Source organism: Macrobrachium nipponense, chromosome 22 (genome assembly GCF_015104395.2).
Source record: "Macrobrachium nipponense isolate FS-2020 chromosome 22, ASM1510439v2, whole genome shotgun sequence".
NCBI lineage: Eukaryota > Metazoa > Arthropoda > Malacostraca > Decapoda > Palaemonidae > Macrobrachium > Macrobrachium nipponense.
The window spans coordinates 54,874,528-54,893,381 of NC_087213.1; the positions used below are offsets into that span (position 1 = coordinate 54,874,528).

Consider the following 18,854-nt stretch of genomic DNA (forward strand, 5'->3'; position numbering starts at 1 on the left):
AAAGATTTGTAGAAACCATTAGACCTATGTACACAGTTTTTTCTTTTATTAGAAAAATATTAAATAACATTTACATAAGTAAGATGTTACACGATATTACAAAAATGTATACCTACAATATTTACAAATTACCATGGATTTATTTTATTATGTATACGGTGGAAGCCACGAGGGTTTCCACTCTATAAAACGCTAGGCTTATGTGGAAACGTAAACGAACCGACGCGTTGGGGTCGCTATGTTGATGAACGATTGTTTTCCCGTAGTTTCTCCTCGTTTCCCCCCACCCCCCACCACTTCGTGTTTATTTGTCGCCGGTGATTAGGGAGTGCCGTGGCAAGCTGGGAATTGCAACGGAAATAGACCCTTGGCAAACATGGCTCAAGGTTCTCCAGACGCTCAAGCATATCGGAGGCCCTCGGTGGGGTAGGCGGGAAACGGAGAGAGAGAGAGAGAGAGAGAGAGAGAGAGAGAGAGAGAGAGAGAGAACGAAACAAAATAAGAGTAAAAAGTCGAGTTGAAAATGAATCAGTAGTACAAGTTGTAAACAGCGAAAGCCAGGGTAGTCATACCTTTCGGTTTATTTTTTTTCTTGCGTTTGAATTACGTGCGGGCTTAAAGATGTTTGTTAACGCTTATTTCCTCGGATTTGCAGGTGTTTCCGTTAGCCTAAATGAGAGAGAGAGAGAGAGAGAGAGAGAGAGAGAGAGAGAGAGAGATTATCCACGGGACTACTAATTCTTAGAATTTATTTGAAGCAAGAGAGAGAGAGCATTTTATCCATGGAATTAATAATGTCTAGAATCTATTTCGAGAGAGAGAGAGAGAGTTTGAGCAGAGAGAGAGAGAGAGAGAGAGCATTTATAGAGAGAGAGAGAGAGAGAGAGAGAGAGACCATGCTACCCCAGAATCACTCAACCGCGAAGGAATGAACTATATAAAATTAACATTTTTCAAGCACCTGTGATAGGTATGGCCTGCTGCTCTGTGACCTTGAGTGTTCAAACTATGCAACTCACGTGTTAGCGTTAATCGATACGAATAACATATGATACAACTGTGAATTACATCAAAATAAAAAAGTAAAAAAAGATATAAATGTAACCTGCCAACTCGTTTCATCCAATCTTTCTGTAGACCTACTACCCAACATTATTTTTTTCTTTTTTGTACTTTTTTTCGTCAATAAACCGTTGCTGTTAATATTATTATTACTAATAATTACTAGTGGTACTACAGTTACAAGGAGTTACAAGGATTAGGATGTCTCAAAGACTTGTTAGTCCATCCTAAGAGGAGACATCGTGTGCTCACTAAGGGTAGGAGCAGGTTTTACTGTGCATTTACAGTGTCCTCCTAATGATTTTGTCTAGCCTTACACACATACACTCGTACACACAAATACACACATACACTCACACAAACAGCTATCAGCATTGCAGCCCCATCTTGGTTTGCTTTCATTGACCGGTATATTATTATTTCGATCTCATGTGATGCAGAAGAGCAGAGCAGAGAGAGAGAGAGAGAGAGAGAGAGAGAGAGAGAACCAAGATTGGCAGGGACTTCCTTAATACTTACCTGCCCCTACTGTGCTGCTACTTTCTCTCTAGAAAGGAGAAGAGAACGCTACATGATAATTCAGGCATGGAAACAAATAGAAGGAATTGCCGAAAACATCATGGAGCTAAAAATATCAGAAAGACCAAGCAGAGGTAGATTAATAGTGCCCAAAACTATACCAGGAAAAATAAGGAAAGCACACAGGACATTAATTCACTACGTACCAGCATCGATAATGCAGCGTCTATTCAATGCGTTGCCAGCTCATCTGAGGAATATATCAGGGTGAGCGTAGATGTGCTTAAGAATAAGCTCGACAAATATCTAAGCTGCATCCCAGACCATCCAAGATTGGAAGATGCAAAATATACCGGAAGATGTACTAGCAACTCTGGTAGACATTAGAGGTGCCTCACACTGAGGGACCTGGGGCAACCCGAACAAGATGTAAGGTCTGCAAGGTAAGGTCTCTCCTCTCTCTCTCTCTCTCTCTCGTCTTAGACCTCCTAAATCCGAGAGTAACCTTTGACCATTTGGAGGAGAGGCAATTGTAGGAGGAGGAGGAGGAGAAGGAGGAGGCATGAGAGGGAACCAGACAGGTTTCTGGATGTAGGGGGCAGGGTTGGTTGGGCCTAGGAACCCGTTTGTGTGCTGCCCGGTCCTCTGGTCTTGTGATGAGGGGGGGCGGGTGTTGTGGGGAGGTGGGGATAAGAATGGAGGAGGAGATTTGATAAGAGGTTTTCTATCTCTGGAGATGTGGTGGGGTGGGGGGGTTGTTTTGATGGTTGGGGGGTGGGGGTTGATTGGATTGGGCAAAGCCAAGGGCACAGTTTTACTTGTGAGGTTCTTTGACCTGCACTCTTCCACTCCTCTACTCGTATCCCCACCACGCCCCCATACCTACCCCGCTCTATGGATCCCCTCCCCAATTACCCCACAACTCCCCTCCCCTCCCCCCGCAACGCCCCTCTCTACCGCACCAGTCCCTCGCTTAAAAGGCAAAGCAGTCTTTCTTCTTTTTGCGCCATTCCCGGGGGGGAATAATGTATTTCGGCCTTCGGCCTCGGCTTCAGTGGAATTGTTTTGTTTTTCGGCAATTTTTGATTTTTTGGCTGTTAATTGCCCTTGTTGCCATTGGTGCTTGATACTATATATATATATATATATATATATAATTATATATATATTTATATTTTTATATATATTATTATAATATATATAGATATATATATATATGAGAGAGAGAGAGAGAGAGAGAGAGAGAGAGAGAGGAGAGCAGAGAGAGAAGAGAGAAGCGGACTTTGATTTTCTGATAGAAGTTAATCGTTGGTGGTAATTCAGGAAACGTGCAAAGGAGTGAGCTTTGAATCTAAATGTAACTTTATTGAGGTACTATTGTACACTTAGGAATATACATATAGTATATATGTGTGTGTGTGCGTGTGTGTCTTCCCGTACATAGCAGTGTCATGAATCACAGATCTCTCATGACCTTTAAACGCGGCGTAAGTCATGACAGGAGGGAATGTATCCCCGAGAATTGACGTTGGTTTTTTTAAATCCCTTCTGGCTCAGATTTGACATACTGGAGTTTAATGAGTGTATGTGTGTATGCGAATGTGTGTGTGTGTGTGCGTGTACTTTTGTGTGTAATGAAGGTAAACAGAGTGAGCACTCGTCCGAATCCGTTCACAATGGCGAAAACCAAACAGTGTACTCATTTCCAACTCAATGCCAAAGCCAGTGACGAAGTACGAACTTGACCTTTGTATCCACGACTGATCTCTCTCTCTCTCTCTCTCTCTCTCTCGTGGTACGAGCGAGAGAAAGACAAAGAGTGAGAGAGAGAGAGAGATTTGCGTTCCTCTCTGCGCAAGGTGTGTTGGCGTTCTTGTTTTGTTTCACCGAGAGAGAGAGAGAGAGAGAGAGCCAAAGGTCGTCTTTTTAATGACTACCCAAGGCACTGTCAGTGATTTGTCCTGACAGTTAACCTTGAGGCTAAAGGATGCTTAGCGTATGGCGTCGTGGAGCCCTCGTTGACTGGTAGTGATGACCTTTGAGATCAAAGAAACTCCCGCAGGATATCAGGAAGTTAAATATAGCGTAACCGAGATATTGGTTCAGTAGTTACCGGACTTCTCTCGGTACGATTAGGTTGGCAGTCTTATCCCAGCACGGGCTCTTCCTGAGAGACTTTGTCGCAACATATTCTAGTATAGAGAGAGATTATGAATAAGAGGGACCCTGGGAGGCGGGGTTGCGTTTGGATGTTTATTCATGAGGAACAATCATTCACTGAATAGTCAGATGTTCATGAAGACCTTTCATACCTAAATAAAAAAGGAAAAAATGAAATAAAAAAAATAAAAGATATGGCTAGAATGCACCCAGGACAACCAACCCTTTCTCTTCAAGTCAAGTGTTGGAGGAGACGGGTGAGGGTTGTTGTGGGGATTGGGGGTGTGGGGGGACGGAGGCCTATCTCTGGGAAAGGGAGTTGGAGTGCGGCCACCCGTAGGTGAGGCCCGACCACTGGCCGTAAGTAGATGACCTACGTCATCATGGTGAGGCGATGCACGCAGGGCCGGGGACAGGGTCCACCAGTATCCCACTGACACTGGACGGCGTCACGTTGTTAAAATTATCTCGCGGAGTTTATTTTCCCACCTACATTGTTCTACAATGCCGAACAAGTGCTGCGTGCCTGGCTGTCGAGGGAATTACGACAAGAACACCAGAGTTTGCTCATTTTCCTTCCCCAGGGATGAGAACCTCAAAGAGAAGTGGATACACGCCATCAAGAGAGAGGAAGGGTATAGGCCAACTAAGAACAGCAGGGCAAGTGATTCGTTTCTGTCGTATTACCTTCGTTTTCTATCGATTTGAACTCCAGTGGCCATTACATTCATTCATTTCTTGCCGGTGTTTCGGGTTTTATGCAGATAACAGCAAGGAATGATTCATGTAGTGTAATGTGCACTGGAATTCATATATATATATATATATATATATATATATATATATATATATATAATAATATTTATATATATATATATATATATATATATTATATATATATATAAGCGAATACCACAGGAAAATGATACGCAGAAATCCAAGCGCTTTTGTCTTTACTAAGATATTGTCAAGGAACGAATGAAATACAGTTGGAAAGAAAGTTATCAGGTAAACAAAAAAGATCAGAAATACCAGATGGTTAATGGTCAAAAGGGTAAAAATCAAAGAGATATTCGATAATCCAGGATTATCTCATTGATTTTTACCCTGTTGACAATTAACCATCTGGTATTCCTGATCTTTTTGTTTACCTAACTTTCTTTCTTTCCAACTGTATTTCATTCGTTCCTTGACATTGTCTTAGTATAGACGAAAGTGCTTGGATTTCCGCCTGTCATTTTCCTGTGGTATTAGCTTATATATATATATATATATATATATATATATATATATATATATATATATATATATATATATATATATATATATAAGGTTTTCGATTGCAGGTGTGCGGTTTGCACTTCACTGCTGACGACGTCCTATGGGAGGTCTCGCACTGCGACGAAAAGAGCGGAAGGACGGTGACTGCGCCCCTTGCAAATCCCCGACTACGTCAGGGTGCCGTCCCGTCTCTGATGCCTCCTGATTGTCCACCTCCCTGTCTTCTGACTGCCCCAAATGTAAGACCCGCACGCATTGCAAGTCATAGGGCCTATAGAGGCCTGTCCACACTAGGAAATTGCAAACAGTGTTTGCAAACAGTTTCCAAACAATGTTTCCTAGTGTGGACAGGCCTTAAGGAATATAGGTTATTTTTTTTATGTGAATGAACTCAATATACTAAAGATTAAAAATCGTTGATATGTCATATCGGACTGTCGTAAGATAAGAGGAATTAATATACACGTATTTGGTTGTGAATTATTATTATTATTATTATTATTATTTGAAGGTAGGAGACCCTCTCTCAAACATGTTTTGTTAAAGATGATGGCAGCATCAGTGGAATTGATTTTATATATGGTCTTTTCAATTCTTCTTATTATTCTCTTCTCATCAGGGCTGATATTTGCTAATAGCTGGCCGATGTTCATATCTCGGTGAAAGAAATGTTTTCTAAAAATAATAATTTATTGATATGATAACAAAAGTGGTTAACAAATCTTAGTCTAAGGGTGTAACGGAATTCCAACGTTTCCAACCGTATCATCGGTTCATTTTCAAGGAAAGGTGAGCTTGAACTGATTGAAATGGGGTCGTTCGGCGGTATTTATTGTGTCCCAGGTGCTCTGTCTGATGGGCGCTGCATTTTCATTGGCTGAACAGAGGATTAAGTCCCTGAGTCAAGCCGTCTTGCAGAGGTGGAAGCTCGCACTGCTCTTCTCGTGCGGACGCTGGAGACTGGGAGCGTAGTATTGGGAAGGTCATTGCCGATAGACGGGGGCACCTGATTGGCCCGTTTCATAAGAAATACAAAGAGGACGAGCGAGCCCTTCGTACCATCATAGAAAGGAACGTCTCCCCCTACGGACCCTGCGAAAAGTGAAACTAATAATTTACTACAAGAGCAAGAAGACCAGTGGCCTGATTATGAAAAACAAATCCAGCCCCCGTGTTGCGGAGGCCCTCTCAGAAAACTAACGTTGTCTACCAGTACAAATGCCCTGTCCGGGAATGCCCCGGCGCTTACATTGGTATGACGACTATGCGATTTTCGAAGAGGATATCCTGCCACGCTCAGGAAGGCGCCATCCATAATCATGCCAAAAACGTCCACAATACCAGGATAATTAGGAATGACATTATTCCTAATATCAGAATTATCGATAAGGCAGCAGACCACCGTCGCCTCCGCCTCTTGGAGGCCCTACTTACACATCGGGAAGGAAGAGGACCCAGCCTCAACACCACCCAACCCAAGAGACTTCACTCCTCCCGACGGTGGCACGAAGGGCGCCGCCCGCCACACCATAGAGCCGATCGAACGGGCCAATCAGGTGCCCCCGTCTATCGGCAATGACCTTCCCAATAATACTACGCTCCCAGTCTCCAGCGTCCGCACGAGAAGAGCATGCGAGCTTCCACCTCTGCAAGACGGCTTGACCTCAGGGACTTAATCCTCTGTTCAGCCCATGCAAAATGCAGCGCCCATCAGACAGAGCACCTGGGACACAATAAATACCGCCGAACGACCCCATTTCAATCAGTTCAAGCTCACCATTTCCTTGAAAATGAACCGATGATACGGTTGGAAACGTTGGCAATTCTGTTACACCCTTAGACTAAGATTTGTTAACCACTTTTGTTATCATATCAATAAATTATTATTTTTAGAAAACATTTCTTTCACCGAGATATGAACATCGGCCAGCTATTAGCAAATATCAGCCCTGATGAGAAGAGAATAATAAGAAGAATTGAAAAGACCATATATAAAATCAATTCCACTGATGCTGCCATCATCTTTAACAAAACATATTATTATTATTATTATTATTATTATTATTATTATTATTATTATTATTATTATTATTATTATTGAAAAAGAAACCCACAAAATCACTGTCAAACGTGTTTACTTGTAAGTATTTACATTTAATTTTTCTCCATACTCGAGTACTTTCAGGCCCTATCTGTGGCCCATTTTCAAAAGATGTTTGGGTTGTCAGCCTAGGTCAAGGCCCAGCAGTCTTCTGGAACTTCTTCTAGTTGAGCTGTCATTTATGTGATGGCTGTTCTGGTTTCCTTGAGAGTTGCTGATCCCCTCTTGTCGCTCTGATATCCTGAGCTGATGGTCAATGGGATTAACCCTTATGATAAGGGAATGGTCACCAAAAGTCTGTTGGGCAGAAAACCTAATCTCCAGGTCGGCAGGGTCAATCTTAGCTTCTTTTATGGGTCCACTCCCTTACCACAAGGGTTAATCCCATTGACCATCAGCTCAGGATATCAGAGCGACAAGAGGGGATCAGCAACTCTCAAGGAAACCAGAACAGCCATCACATAAATGACAGCTCAACGAGAAGAAGTTCCAGAAGACTGCTGGGCGGGAACTTCTTCTAGTTGAGCTGTCATTTATGTGATGGCTGTTCTGGTTTCCTTGAGAGTTGCTGATCCCCTCTTGTCGCTCTGATATCCTGAGCTGATGGTCAATGGGATTAACCCTTGTGATAAGGGAATGGTCACCAAAAGTCTGTTGGGCAGAAAACCTAATCTCCAGGTCGGCAGGGTCAATCTTAGCTTCTTTTATGGGTCCACTCCCTTACCACAAGGGTTAATCCCATTGACCATCAGCTCAGGATATCAGAGCGACAAGAGGGGATCAACAACTCTCAAGGAAACCAGAACAGCCATCACATAAATGACAGCTCAACGAGAAGAAGTTCCAGAAGACTGCTGGGCCTTGACCCAGGCTACAACCCAAACATCTCTTGAAAATGGGCCACAGATAGGGCCTGAAAGTACTCGAGTGTGGAGTAAAATTAAATGTAAATACTTAAAAGTAAACACATTACACAGTGATTTTGTGGGTTTCTTTTTCAATCTTCAGAAGAAAACTGAAAAGTTTTTGTTTGGTTCATTATTATTATTATTATTATGACTGGAACTCTTGAGATGCTTTTTGTGTGTCCTCTTTCACTGAATGAAAGCCATCTTTCACTCACTGGAAAGCCACCTTTCACCCAATGAAAGCCATTTTTCATTCAATGAAGGCCAATTTTCACCCGATAAAAGACAGCTTTCACTCATCAGTGAAAGCAATGCCATCTTTCACTCACTGAAAAGTTGTATTTCACTGAATGAAAAACCATCTATCACTCATCAATGAAAGCATGTTTAAACACTGAAAAGCCATCTCGCACTCAACGAAAGTCATTTTTCACTCGATGAAAGCCACCTTTTACTTAATGAAAATCCTTCATTCAGTGAAAGCCAGCTTTCACTCAGTTAAAGTCCTTCACTCAATGATAGACACCTTTCACTCAATGATAGACACCTTTCACTCAATGAAAGCCACCGTTCACTCAGTGAAAATCCTTCTCTCAGTGAAAGCCACCTTTCACTTAATGAAAGCCATCTTTCACTCTGAAAAACCATTTTTCATTCATTGAAAGTCATTTTTACTCAATGAAAGCTTTTTATCACCCAGTAAAAGCCATCTTTTACTCATCAATGAAAAGGAAAGCCATCTTTCTTTCAAAGAAAGCCACCTTTCACTCAGTGAAAGCCATCCTTCACTCAATGAAAGTCATTTTTCACTCAATGAAAGCCATCCTTCACTTACCGAAAAGACATCTTTCACTGAATGAAAGTCCTTCGTTAACTGGAAAAGCCACCTTTCACTCAATGAAAGCCACCTTTTACTCATTGAAAGCCATCTTGCACCACCTGGCAGACTAGAATCTAAATAAAAAATAATATAAAAAAAGACAACTTTGAGAGTTCAGTGAACTTCACTCAGGGCAGTCAGTTCCTGGCAGTGCAGAGACTGTGGCCATGCTAATGAAGGCATGCAAGATCTTGCAAAAGGGTATTATTATGCAGTCCTCCAGGTGTCATCTGGTGTCATTTGTCCATCAGCTGTGTCAGATCTGAGGCCTTGTGTTGCTGAGTCACAAATTCAGCTACTTCTTTTAAGGCTCCTTTAACCCAATGATTCAGTTAGGTCTATATAATTAAACCTCATTTAACCAAAATAATAATTCATTAGGTCTATACTCTCTTAAACCTCCTTTTACCCAACGATTTGGTTAGACCTATGTAATCAAACCTCATTCAACCAAAACATTTGGTTAGGTCTATATAATCAACCCTCATTTAACAAAGATTCGGTTAGGTCTATATAATCAACCCTCATTTTACCAAAAGATTGGGTTAGGCCTATGTAATCAAACTTCATTTTACCAAAAGATCCGGTTAGGTCTACGTAATTATACCTCTCTTAACCAAGATTCATTTAAGCCTATGTAATTAAACCTCATTTAATCTTAACATTCAGCTAGATGTATTCGATTCAACCACATTCAGCCTAAAAGATTCAGTTAGGCCTATTCACTTAAACAGTTTTTCACTTAAAATTCAGTTAGGCCTATTCACTTAAACAGTTTTTCACTTAAAATTCAGTTAGGCCTATTCACTTAAACAGTTTTTCACTTAAAATTCAGTTAGGCCTATTCACTTCAACCATTTTTAACCTAAAGACGCAGTTAAGTCGACTTTTTGAAAACTCCTTTAACCAAAATGGAGGTTTAAATGTCATCACCTTCCTTCTTCAAATCATGCCCCCCCCCCCCCCCACCGTCCCCTGGGCCCCCTTAGACCTAATGCCCTAATTGAATTGTCCTACTAGGCCTAAATGAATGTAATCACCTCTTAATGATGCTCTGGTTCATCGAGCTCCAAATCCGCTTAAAATTTTTCGCTTACTCGGGTAGTAAGCCTGCAAACTACTTTGTTGTAGTTGTTTTTGTTGGGGGTAGGAAAGGTCAATGGAAAAACCTAAAAAAGGTCTGAAAAAGGTGTTTCATGTCGAGTTAAAGATACAGGAATGTTAGGGTAGGATATGTAAGATCTATTTTTAGAATGAAAATGTAAAAATTAAATAATGAGCGTGTTAAACAGTACAGAAAAAAATATTTCTAATAAAATATAACGAATATATTCATTGGTTTTAATTTTCGTTGGTTTAAACGACGCTGTATTAGACTAGATTTTAGCACTAGCCCCGAGCAAGCTGGAGGACGGTTCACGCTTTTTTTTTTAGGTAATATTACTATCCCATCTTTTCCCGTAATGCAACATAGGTCTAACTGTCTCATCTTAAAACTGGTAAACTCCTCTACTCTCTCTCCCCCCCCCCCCTTTCTCTCTCTCATCTCCTCTCTCTCTGAGAGTTGACTGAGAACTCTCTAATCCAACAACTGAGGTCAGTAGGGGAATGCGTGATATATATATATAATATATATATATATATATATATTATATATATATATATATATAGAGAGAGAGAGAGAGAGAGAGAGAGAGAGAGAGAGAGAGAGAGAGAGAGAGAGTTTACTACAAGACCATAACAATGGAAAAGAGAGAGAGAGAGAGGTTTATGAAGAGAAAGAGAGAGAGGGAGAGATAGAGAGAGAGAGAGAGAGAGAGGTTTAAAAAGAGAGAGAGAGAGAGACGTTTGTAAACAGAAAGAGAGAGTGTATAAAGAGAGACAGAAAGAAGAAAGGTTTGTAAACAGAGAGTGAGGTAAACAGAGAGAGAGAGAGGGAGAAGTTTGTGGAGAGAGAGAGAGAGAGAGAATAAGAGAAGTTTGGAGAGAGAGAGAGAGAGAGAGAGAGAGAGAGAGAGAGAGAGAGAGAGAGACTCAATTACTGGTTTGTTCCAGCCCCTGCCAAACGCGTTTTGACGTATCTCGATTTTTCCGCTGGGAAGGTTTTCTCAGTACAATTAAGTTTCCATTTTCGAACTCTGCAGATATTCCCATTAAAAGTGTTTATGGTACTGGGACTTTATGAACATCCTGTAGTACAACTTTCAAACCTTACTGTCAATTTCCGTTTCAGTGCCTAAATTCTACAATTCAGTTCAATTTCGGAAAGATCCACAAATTCTTTGAATGCATTCATAAGTAGAGAACGGTCGAAGATATTCTCAGAAATCCTCGTGATTTGGAGAGACAAGTCCACCTGTCTTTAGGAAAAACCAAAGATGGGAAACACAATATGATTCAATCAGATCTTCCTAAATCATTGGGGGGTGGGGAGGAAATGATGACGTCATGAAGAAAAAACCTAGACGGTGGGGGGAAGGGGACTGGGGGTTGATTTGGGTGAGGAAGGGGCTTCGTAGTCTGTGGAACAAAGTTTCCTACAACGAGAAAAAGAGCAGCGCGCAGTTTCCTACCGTGGCGAAACATTTCTCTCGTGTGTGTGCTCCTGTAAGTTTCTCTCTCTCTCTCTCTCTCCAGCCAAGCATTGGAAGCATTTCCTTTATTTCCTGACCCAGCCAAACAGCTCTGATGAAAGTGAAAACAATAAACGGGGCCCTTTCCTCCGCTTCTCCATTACGTCTCGAAAACTAGCACGGGTGGTTTGAAAAGGGGGAGGAGGGGGATGGAGGTTTCCCCCCTCCTTCCACACTCCCTCACTTAGCTAGATCTCCTACTCTTTCATCCTCCTCCTCCTCCTCCTCCTCTTCTTCTTCTTCTTCTTCCTATCCAGCCTACACATCGAGAAGTCACCTCCGACCGTCCCCCGCCTAACGGGTTGTGCAACTTTAAAAAACAAGAACCCTGAATTGGACATTCATTTTAAGGGAAGAGAGAGAGTCGCTTCCGACGTTTTGGGGGTCTGGTTCCCCCCCCCCCTTCCCCCTCTTCACAGCGCAGGCATCACTATTTTATACTTTAATATTACACCGTTTTAAGCTCCTAGGTCTAGGTTAGCTTTCTGTTCTACTTAACCTTTAGACCTATGTTTTACACTGTTTTTTTCCAAGCTAATTAGTCATCAACTGTCGAATTTTGGGTTTCAGACACTTTTTAAAACATGTATTGGTTGGTTTCCTTCGTATTTGTAATAGGTTTCAAGATGCAGGTTCCAAAACACTAGTATTTTGAGTACTCACGTACTTGTGTTTACCTCCGTGCTACTTAACCTTGGACCTATATTTTGCACTTTGGTTTATTCCAAGCTAATAAGTCATCAACCGTCGTATTTTGGGTTGGAGACACTTTTTAAACATATATTAATTTGTGTCCTTTGCATTCTTAATAGGTTTCAATATGCAGGTTCCAAAACAATAGTATTTTGAGTACTACTCATAGACTTATGTTGAATTCGTGCCACTTAATTTTAGACCTATGTGTTGTACTCTGGTCTCTTCCAAGGTAATAAAATAATCGACCATCATATTTTGGTTTGAGACACTTCTTGATAATGCATTAGTTTGTTTCCTTCGTATTTGAAACATGGCCTTAATCTGAACACATTACACAAATGATTTTGCACTATATTGATATAGTGATTTGTACAGATTACATTTTTATAAATTTTAGTTTGATTCTATTCAGATAGTGTTGGAGTTTTTCTATATTTATATTATAGTATTTATTTGAGGATTTTTCTGGAACACCAGCTTAAGGTCAGGGAGAGAGAGAGAGAGAGAGAGAGAGAGAGAGAGAGAGAATCTTTTGCGTCGCTTCCCGTGACTGATAATCGAACTCAGATTCTCATTTGTTTTGGGATGTTTTTCAATAAAGTATGAAACGTCGTATGTAAAAGAAAACCACTTTTTTAGCACTTTTTGACAATACCTATTCAAATCTTCTACAGTACGCGAAAAGTAAAGGCAGCAGTCTGGCAGCATCGTACAACCTGGCAACTTTTACCAGAGTACACCAAGTGTGCTAGTTGCCCATAGGTATTACTGGCGAGTGGATGTATGTGCTGTTTTTTTGCTCCGCGCTTGGACCATATATTGTGCTGCATAATACCCTTTGTATGCTTTTTTTTTTTTTTTGGTGTTCATTATGTCTCACAGTGTTGTTGGCCCACAGGAAATAGCTGCAATAATAGGCCTTCACAAAGCAGGTATCAAGAATAAGGATATCGCTGCCCAAAAAGGCCTCGGTGCCTACCATTCAGCGTTGGGTAAAACGTTTTCAAGATACAGGTGGCTCATGTATCCCTGCCCCTGCCGCTAAGCCTGGACGGCCCCGTATAACCTCTCCGAGTACTCTGAAGGTTATTCATCGACAGTTGAAGGCTGATCCCTCATTATCCGCTCCAGAAATAAAAGCAAAGAACCCCTGTTTGTTAGGCCACGTGTCTTTAAGAACGGTGCAGCAGCGTATCCATGACGATCTACTTTCGCGGAGTCACAAGGCTAGGAGCCTTTCCCTGAGGGTAAATTGATAGAATTTTTTCTTATTTTCACTCTTTGAATGCCAGTTGCAGCTTCACTCCAGGTATGATTGAGTTAGTTACTGATAACAGACTACTCTCTCTGTTCCAGTCCAGCTATTCAGCAGGGAGAGGGGGAGGAGGAGGAAGAGGAAGAAGTAGTCTGCCTTCAGTTTCAGAAGTCCCCAAATCAGAGCTGAGTGGCGTCGACAGCGTGTTTGTATGGGAAGGACCGGACATTAGGCCAACACAGGTGAGTGATTTCATAGAAATTCCTGGTTAAAACTTTGATTAATAAATACGCCTTTTTTAAACGCTTGTTAAAACTTATTATTATACTTATTATTATTATTATTATTTTTTTTTTTTTGCTCTGTCACAGTCCTCCAATTCGACTGGGTGCGTATTTATAGTGTGGGGTTCCAGGTTGCATCCTGCCTCCTTAGGAGTCCATCACTTTTCTTACTATGTGCACTGTTTCTAGGATCACACTCTTTTGCATGAGTCCTGGAGCTAATTCAGCCTCTAGTTTTTCTAGATTCCTTTTCAGGGATCTTTGGATCGTGCCTAGTGCTCCTATGGCTATGGGTGCAATTTCCACTGGCATATCCCATATCCTTCATATTTCTATTTTCAGGTCTTGATACTTATCCATTTTTTCCTTCTCTTTCTCTTCAACTCTGCTGTCCCATGGTATTGCGACATCATTGAGAAATACTTTCTTCTTGATTTTGTCAATCAACGTCATGTCTGGTCTATTTGCACATATCACCCTATCTGTTCTGATACCATAGTCCCAGAGGATATATGCCTGATCGTTTTCTTTCACTCCTTCAGGATGGTGCTCGTACCACTTATTACTGCAAGGTAGCTGATGTTTCTTGCACAGGCTCCAGTGAAGGGCTTTTGCCACTGAATCATGCCTCTTTTTGTACTGGTTCTGTGCAAGTGCCGGACATTTGCTTGCTATGTGGTTTATGGTTTCATTTTTCGTATTGCACTTCCTACACATGGGAGAGATATTATTTCAGTCTATCATTCTCTGAACATATCTGGTTCTTAGGGCCTGATCTTGTGCCGCTGTTATCATTCCTTCAGTTTCCTTCTTGAGCTCTCCCCTCTGTAGCCATTGCTATGTGTGTCATCGCTGGCTGGTTCTTTAGTCTGTCTCATGTATTGTCCATCCAGTGGTTCGTTGTGCCAGTCCTCTGTTCTGTTTTTCATTCTCCTGTTTGTACATTTCTGGGTCTTGGTCTACATTTATCAGTTCTTCTACCCATGCACTCTTGAGCCACTCGTCTTCACTGGTTTTCAGATATTGCCTCAGTGCTCTGTTCTCGATGTTGACGCATTCCTCTATACTTAGTAGTCCTCTCCCTCCTTCCTTTCGTGTTATGTATAGTCTGTCCGTATTTGCTTTTGGGTTTAGTGCTTTGTGTATTGTCATATGTTTCCTAGTTTTCTGGTCTATGCTACGTAGTTCTGCCTTCGTCCATTCCACTATTCTTGCGCTGTATCTGATTACTGGCACTGTCCATGTGTTTATGGCTTTTATCATATTTCCGGCGTTGAGTTTTGACTTGAGTATCGCCTTGAGTCTCTGCATATATTCTTTCCTGATCGTGTCCTTCATATCTTGGTGTTTTATATCCCCTCCTTCCATTATTCCCAGGTATTTGTATCCCTTCTCATCCATGTGTTTGATGTTGCTCCCATCTGGTAGCTTTATCCCTTCAGTCCTTGTTACTTTGCCCTTCTGTATGTTGACTAAGGCACATTAGGGTATCTATTTCCTTGATGCTCTTTCCATACAGCTTGATGTCGTCCATGAACATCAGATGGTTAATTCTGGTGCCTCTTTTCTTGAATTGGTACCCGGCATCCATCTTCTGCAGTACTTTTGTCATGGGAAGCTGGCTTATTATTGGCTATTATTATTATTATTATTATTATTATTATTATTATTATTATTCAAAAGCTGAACCCTATTCATATGGAACAAGCCCACCAAATGGGGCCACTGACTTGAAATTCACTAGGAAGAAATAAGAACAGGTAAAGAGAAATGCTGAAAGAATAGGTCCCAATTATAAAGAAAATAAATAAATATTAATAAAGTAACCAAAAGATAAAAGCGATTGAAATAGTATTTAAAACTTCTTGACTGTCAAATAAAGTCTGCTCGCCACTCTGGTTTGATTTTACGATGGATTAGGCCTAACAGATGTTCGCCAGTAAAACTCTTGAGGATTTCACAGATTTCGCAGACGAACCGAATGAGCTTCCACCACCTTTTCTCCCTTACGTAATTATTATACGTCATTCAGGCGCTGCTGAATCAACTGTCTTCCTATTGCAGGGACGTGAGACCAAAGTTCCTTCGACTATAGGAATCGACAGAAGTAAGAAGATAGGAGAACTGAAAGGTAAGTGACAATTCTTATCACAAACAGGGGAAACCTTCACCTTTGCCTGCAGGGAACCGAGGATGTCTTAATTTATCTTTGCGATCTAGCAATGACAGGTAGGACTTCTTTATTATATATATCATATATATATATATATATATATATATATATATATATAGAGGGAATCCATCCTTAAAATTAAAAAAAAATTATTACAGATACCAGTATACCACAATAAATATTTTGAAACCAAGTTTCTGTTCTTAGTAAGTTGTGTCATATCTGGTAGCTGTATTATATATATATACATATATATATATATATATATATATATATATATATGTGTGTGTGTGTGTGTGTGTATAACTGAATCACGAAAGTTTGGAACGTGATAAATCCATGAATAAAGGTATAAGCCACGAGGGGAAATAAACAACGGAGTTTCCGCAAGATCTTTCGACGTTCAAAAAAAAAGATCTTGCGGAAACTTCGTTGTTTATTTTCCCTCGTGGCTTATAACTTAATATATATATATATATATAATTATATATATAGATATATATATATATATATATATATATATATTGAAAATGTCAACTATCTCAAGAAGCCGGTTAACACTGAACCCAGGAGAGAGAGAAGCTTATCTTAATAGCCACTGACGATTCCAAGGAGAGGAGAGGAGAGGAGAACCGCTAGACCCACCCACATTAAACAAGTCCATCTATCTCTCTCTCTCTCTCTCTCTCTCTCTCTCTCTCTCTCTCTCTCTGTATTTGCTAATAAATAAATTCTTGCGAAACAGCAAGGGCCAAGCCTTGAATTCGTCCTGAGGAGGACGCCGTTAAATTTATCGCGTTGTTCTTGCTTGCATATATTTCAACACCGAGTATGACGAGAGCTTCTCAGAAGTTGTCTTTCGTTTAACTTATTTTCCACCACTTTTTTTCTTTTTCTCTCTCTCTCTTTAATCTTTCTCTAAATCTTCGGGAGGCCGTCGAAGGGAATTCAGCCTCTACAGAGAGAGAGAGAGAGAGAGGAGAGAGAGAGAGAGAGAGAGAGAGAGATGATTCAAATACTCATTACGTACAAAAATGCAGATGAAAATATAAAATAGAATGATTCAGAGATACGTGAACAAAGTAAATGAAAACATCTACTTGAGAGAAAATGTCAAAACAGAGAGAGAGAGAGAGAGAGAGAGAGAGAGAGAGAGAGAGAGAGAGAGAGGTAAATGTGATAAATAAATGAATACATAGGACTATTCGGAGACCAGAAATGCATTTGGTCTACGTTTAAATATTTGGGGCGTAGATCGGAAGACCCCAGAACCGCACTTCGATATCAACTGTCTCACAATTTTTAGTCTTAGCCAAGGTAGAAGTCGTAGCCGAACTGAGTTAGCGCTGAATTTGCTGCTAGGATTAGTTGTACCCGAGGTAGACAGCGTAGCAAAAGTGAGAAAAGTTAGTGTTGAATTTGATGCTAGAAAAAGGCTTATATAAATTCTGTTTGTGTGAGGACAGAAGAGGCGCTGTAACAGCAGAAGCAGCGTGGCTCCCGAGCAGAGGTTCAATAGACTAGGCCTACCATATAAGGGTTTAATTTGCTGCCTTTACAAAGGTCACACGCGACTGATTTCTTCAAGGGTTACGTGATTCAATAATGGCCGCATCGACTATCTTTATCACGATGGTTACACCGAAGAAATTGCGAGTCACTTTCTTTCGATTTTTCGTCTTTTGATAAAAGCTCGCTTTCTCGTGCTACCCTTTCACCGATGTCTACCTCCCTCCCCAGGCGGGAGGGGTATGGGGAGGGACACAGCTTCTCTCTTTCTCTCTCTCTCTCTCTCTCTCCACGAATAGGGGACATCCCCCTTGACAGTTACGTCAGAGTTTTCTCCATTTTATTTATAACTGACTGCCTCTTTGGCGCCCCTCGTACCATCTCCCCACACCCACCCCTCTGCCCCCGCTATCCCTCCCAAACCAAGAGGTGCTGCACGCTGCTAACGGTCTCTCTCCCTCTAGGAGTGTCTAAAGGGGCCCAAGCGCCAGAAAAAAATGGTTCGTTTGTGTAGATCACTATTTTGATCCCTCATCCAGCCCCCCACCCCTTCCCCACCCCCCACCCCCCTTGCATGATCTGGGTCTTCAGCATGACCCAGACTTTGTCGCAGGTACAAAAGGTTGAAAGTCGCGCGGGAATAAATTTTCCTTTTCTCCTTCACTCACTCTCGTCGAACTTCCTGTTCATTCTCTAATGAAGGGGAATGCGCTCTGCTGCTGACCGCTCTGCCAATGAGAATTCGGCTGCAGAGCCGCTCTGCATTCTTATTGGCGAAATGCTCCACATTGCAGGAGTTGCAGAATGTAAACAATGGTTTATCCCGCGCTTGTGTTTAACCTCGTGCTCATCTTTTGTCAGGAATATTGTTTTCGTTGTTCGTGTATCAGTTTGCCTTGTAATGCCTCTTGTTTGTTGTTTGGGATTAAGCTGGCCTTATGCCAACATGGGTTCTTGCTCATAGAGCAGCCCCTAACAGTGTTGCTGTTGTCAGTGAGGCAATAAAGGCAGAGATGTTGATATTACTTTTCCTGACACTCCAAGTCTTAGCTGACTATTGCCTGGCAAAAATATGAAAGAGAAGGGTCCTGTAAGGAAAAGGCAAGATGAGAGCTGGGAGAAGGATGGGGCCAAAAGAAAGCACAGATGGATGTTTGGAGAAGATAGGAAAGGGTAATTTGAGTGACATTTTCAGCTGGTTTTGGAAATGTTGCAATTATGATGCACAAAATGCTCATCTAATGGGCCTTATACAGCCTGAACATATCAGAAGGGAAAACTGGCAAAATGCACATCTTATGGGCCCCATTCAACCTGAACAGATCAGAATGGAAAACTGGCGAAATTTGTACACCTTATTGGTCCCATTCAACCTGAATAGATAAGAATGGAA

At 41.3% G+C, this 18,854-nt stretch overlaps 1 protein-coding gene across 13 annotated transcripts in view; it reads left to right on the forward strand.

Annotated features, from left to right (window-relative positions):
* LOC135198676 (uncharacterized) overlaps positions 1-18,854 on the forward strand; it is a 202,681-nt gene that overhangs the window by 114,719 nt on the left and 69,108 nt on the right. For 11 of the 13 annotated variants that reach the window (XM_064226491.1, XM_064226498.1, XM_064226499.1 and 8 more), the window contains 3 exons: positions 5,088-5,261; positions 13,597-13,737; positions 15,844-15,910. In XM_064226491.1, coding sequence (XP_064082561.1) covers positions 5,088-5,261; positions 13,597-13,737; positions 15,844-15,910 — 382 coding nt within the window. The remainder of the gene's footprint in view (positions 1-5,087; positions 5,262-13,596; positions 13,738-15,843; positions 15,911-18,854) is intronic. The other 2 variants (XM_064226492.1, XM_064226487.1) reach the window with 1 other exon arrangement.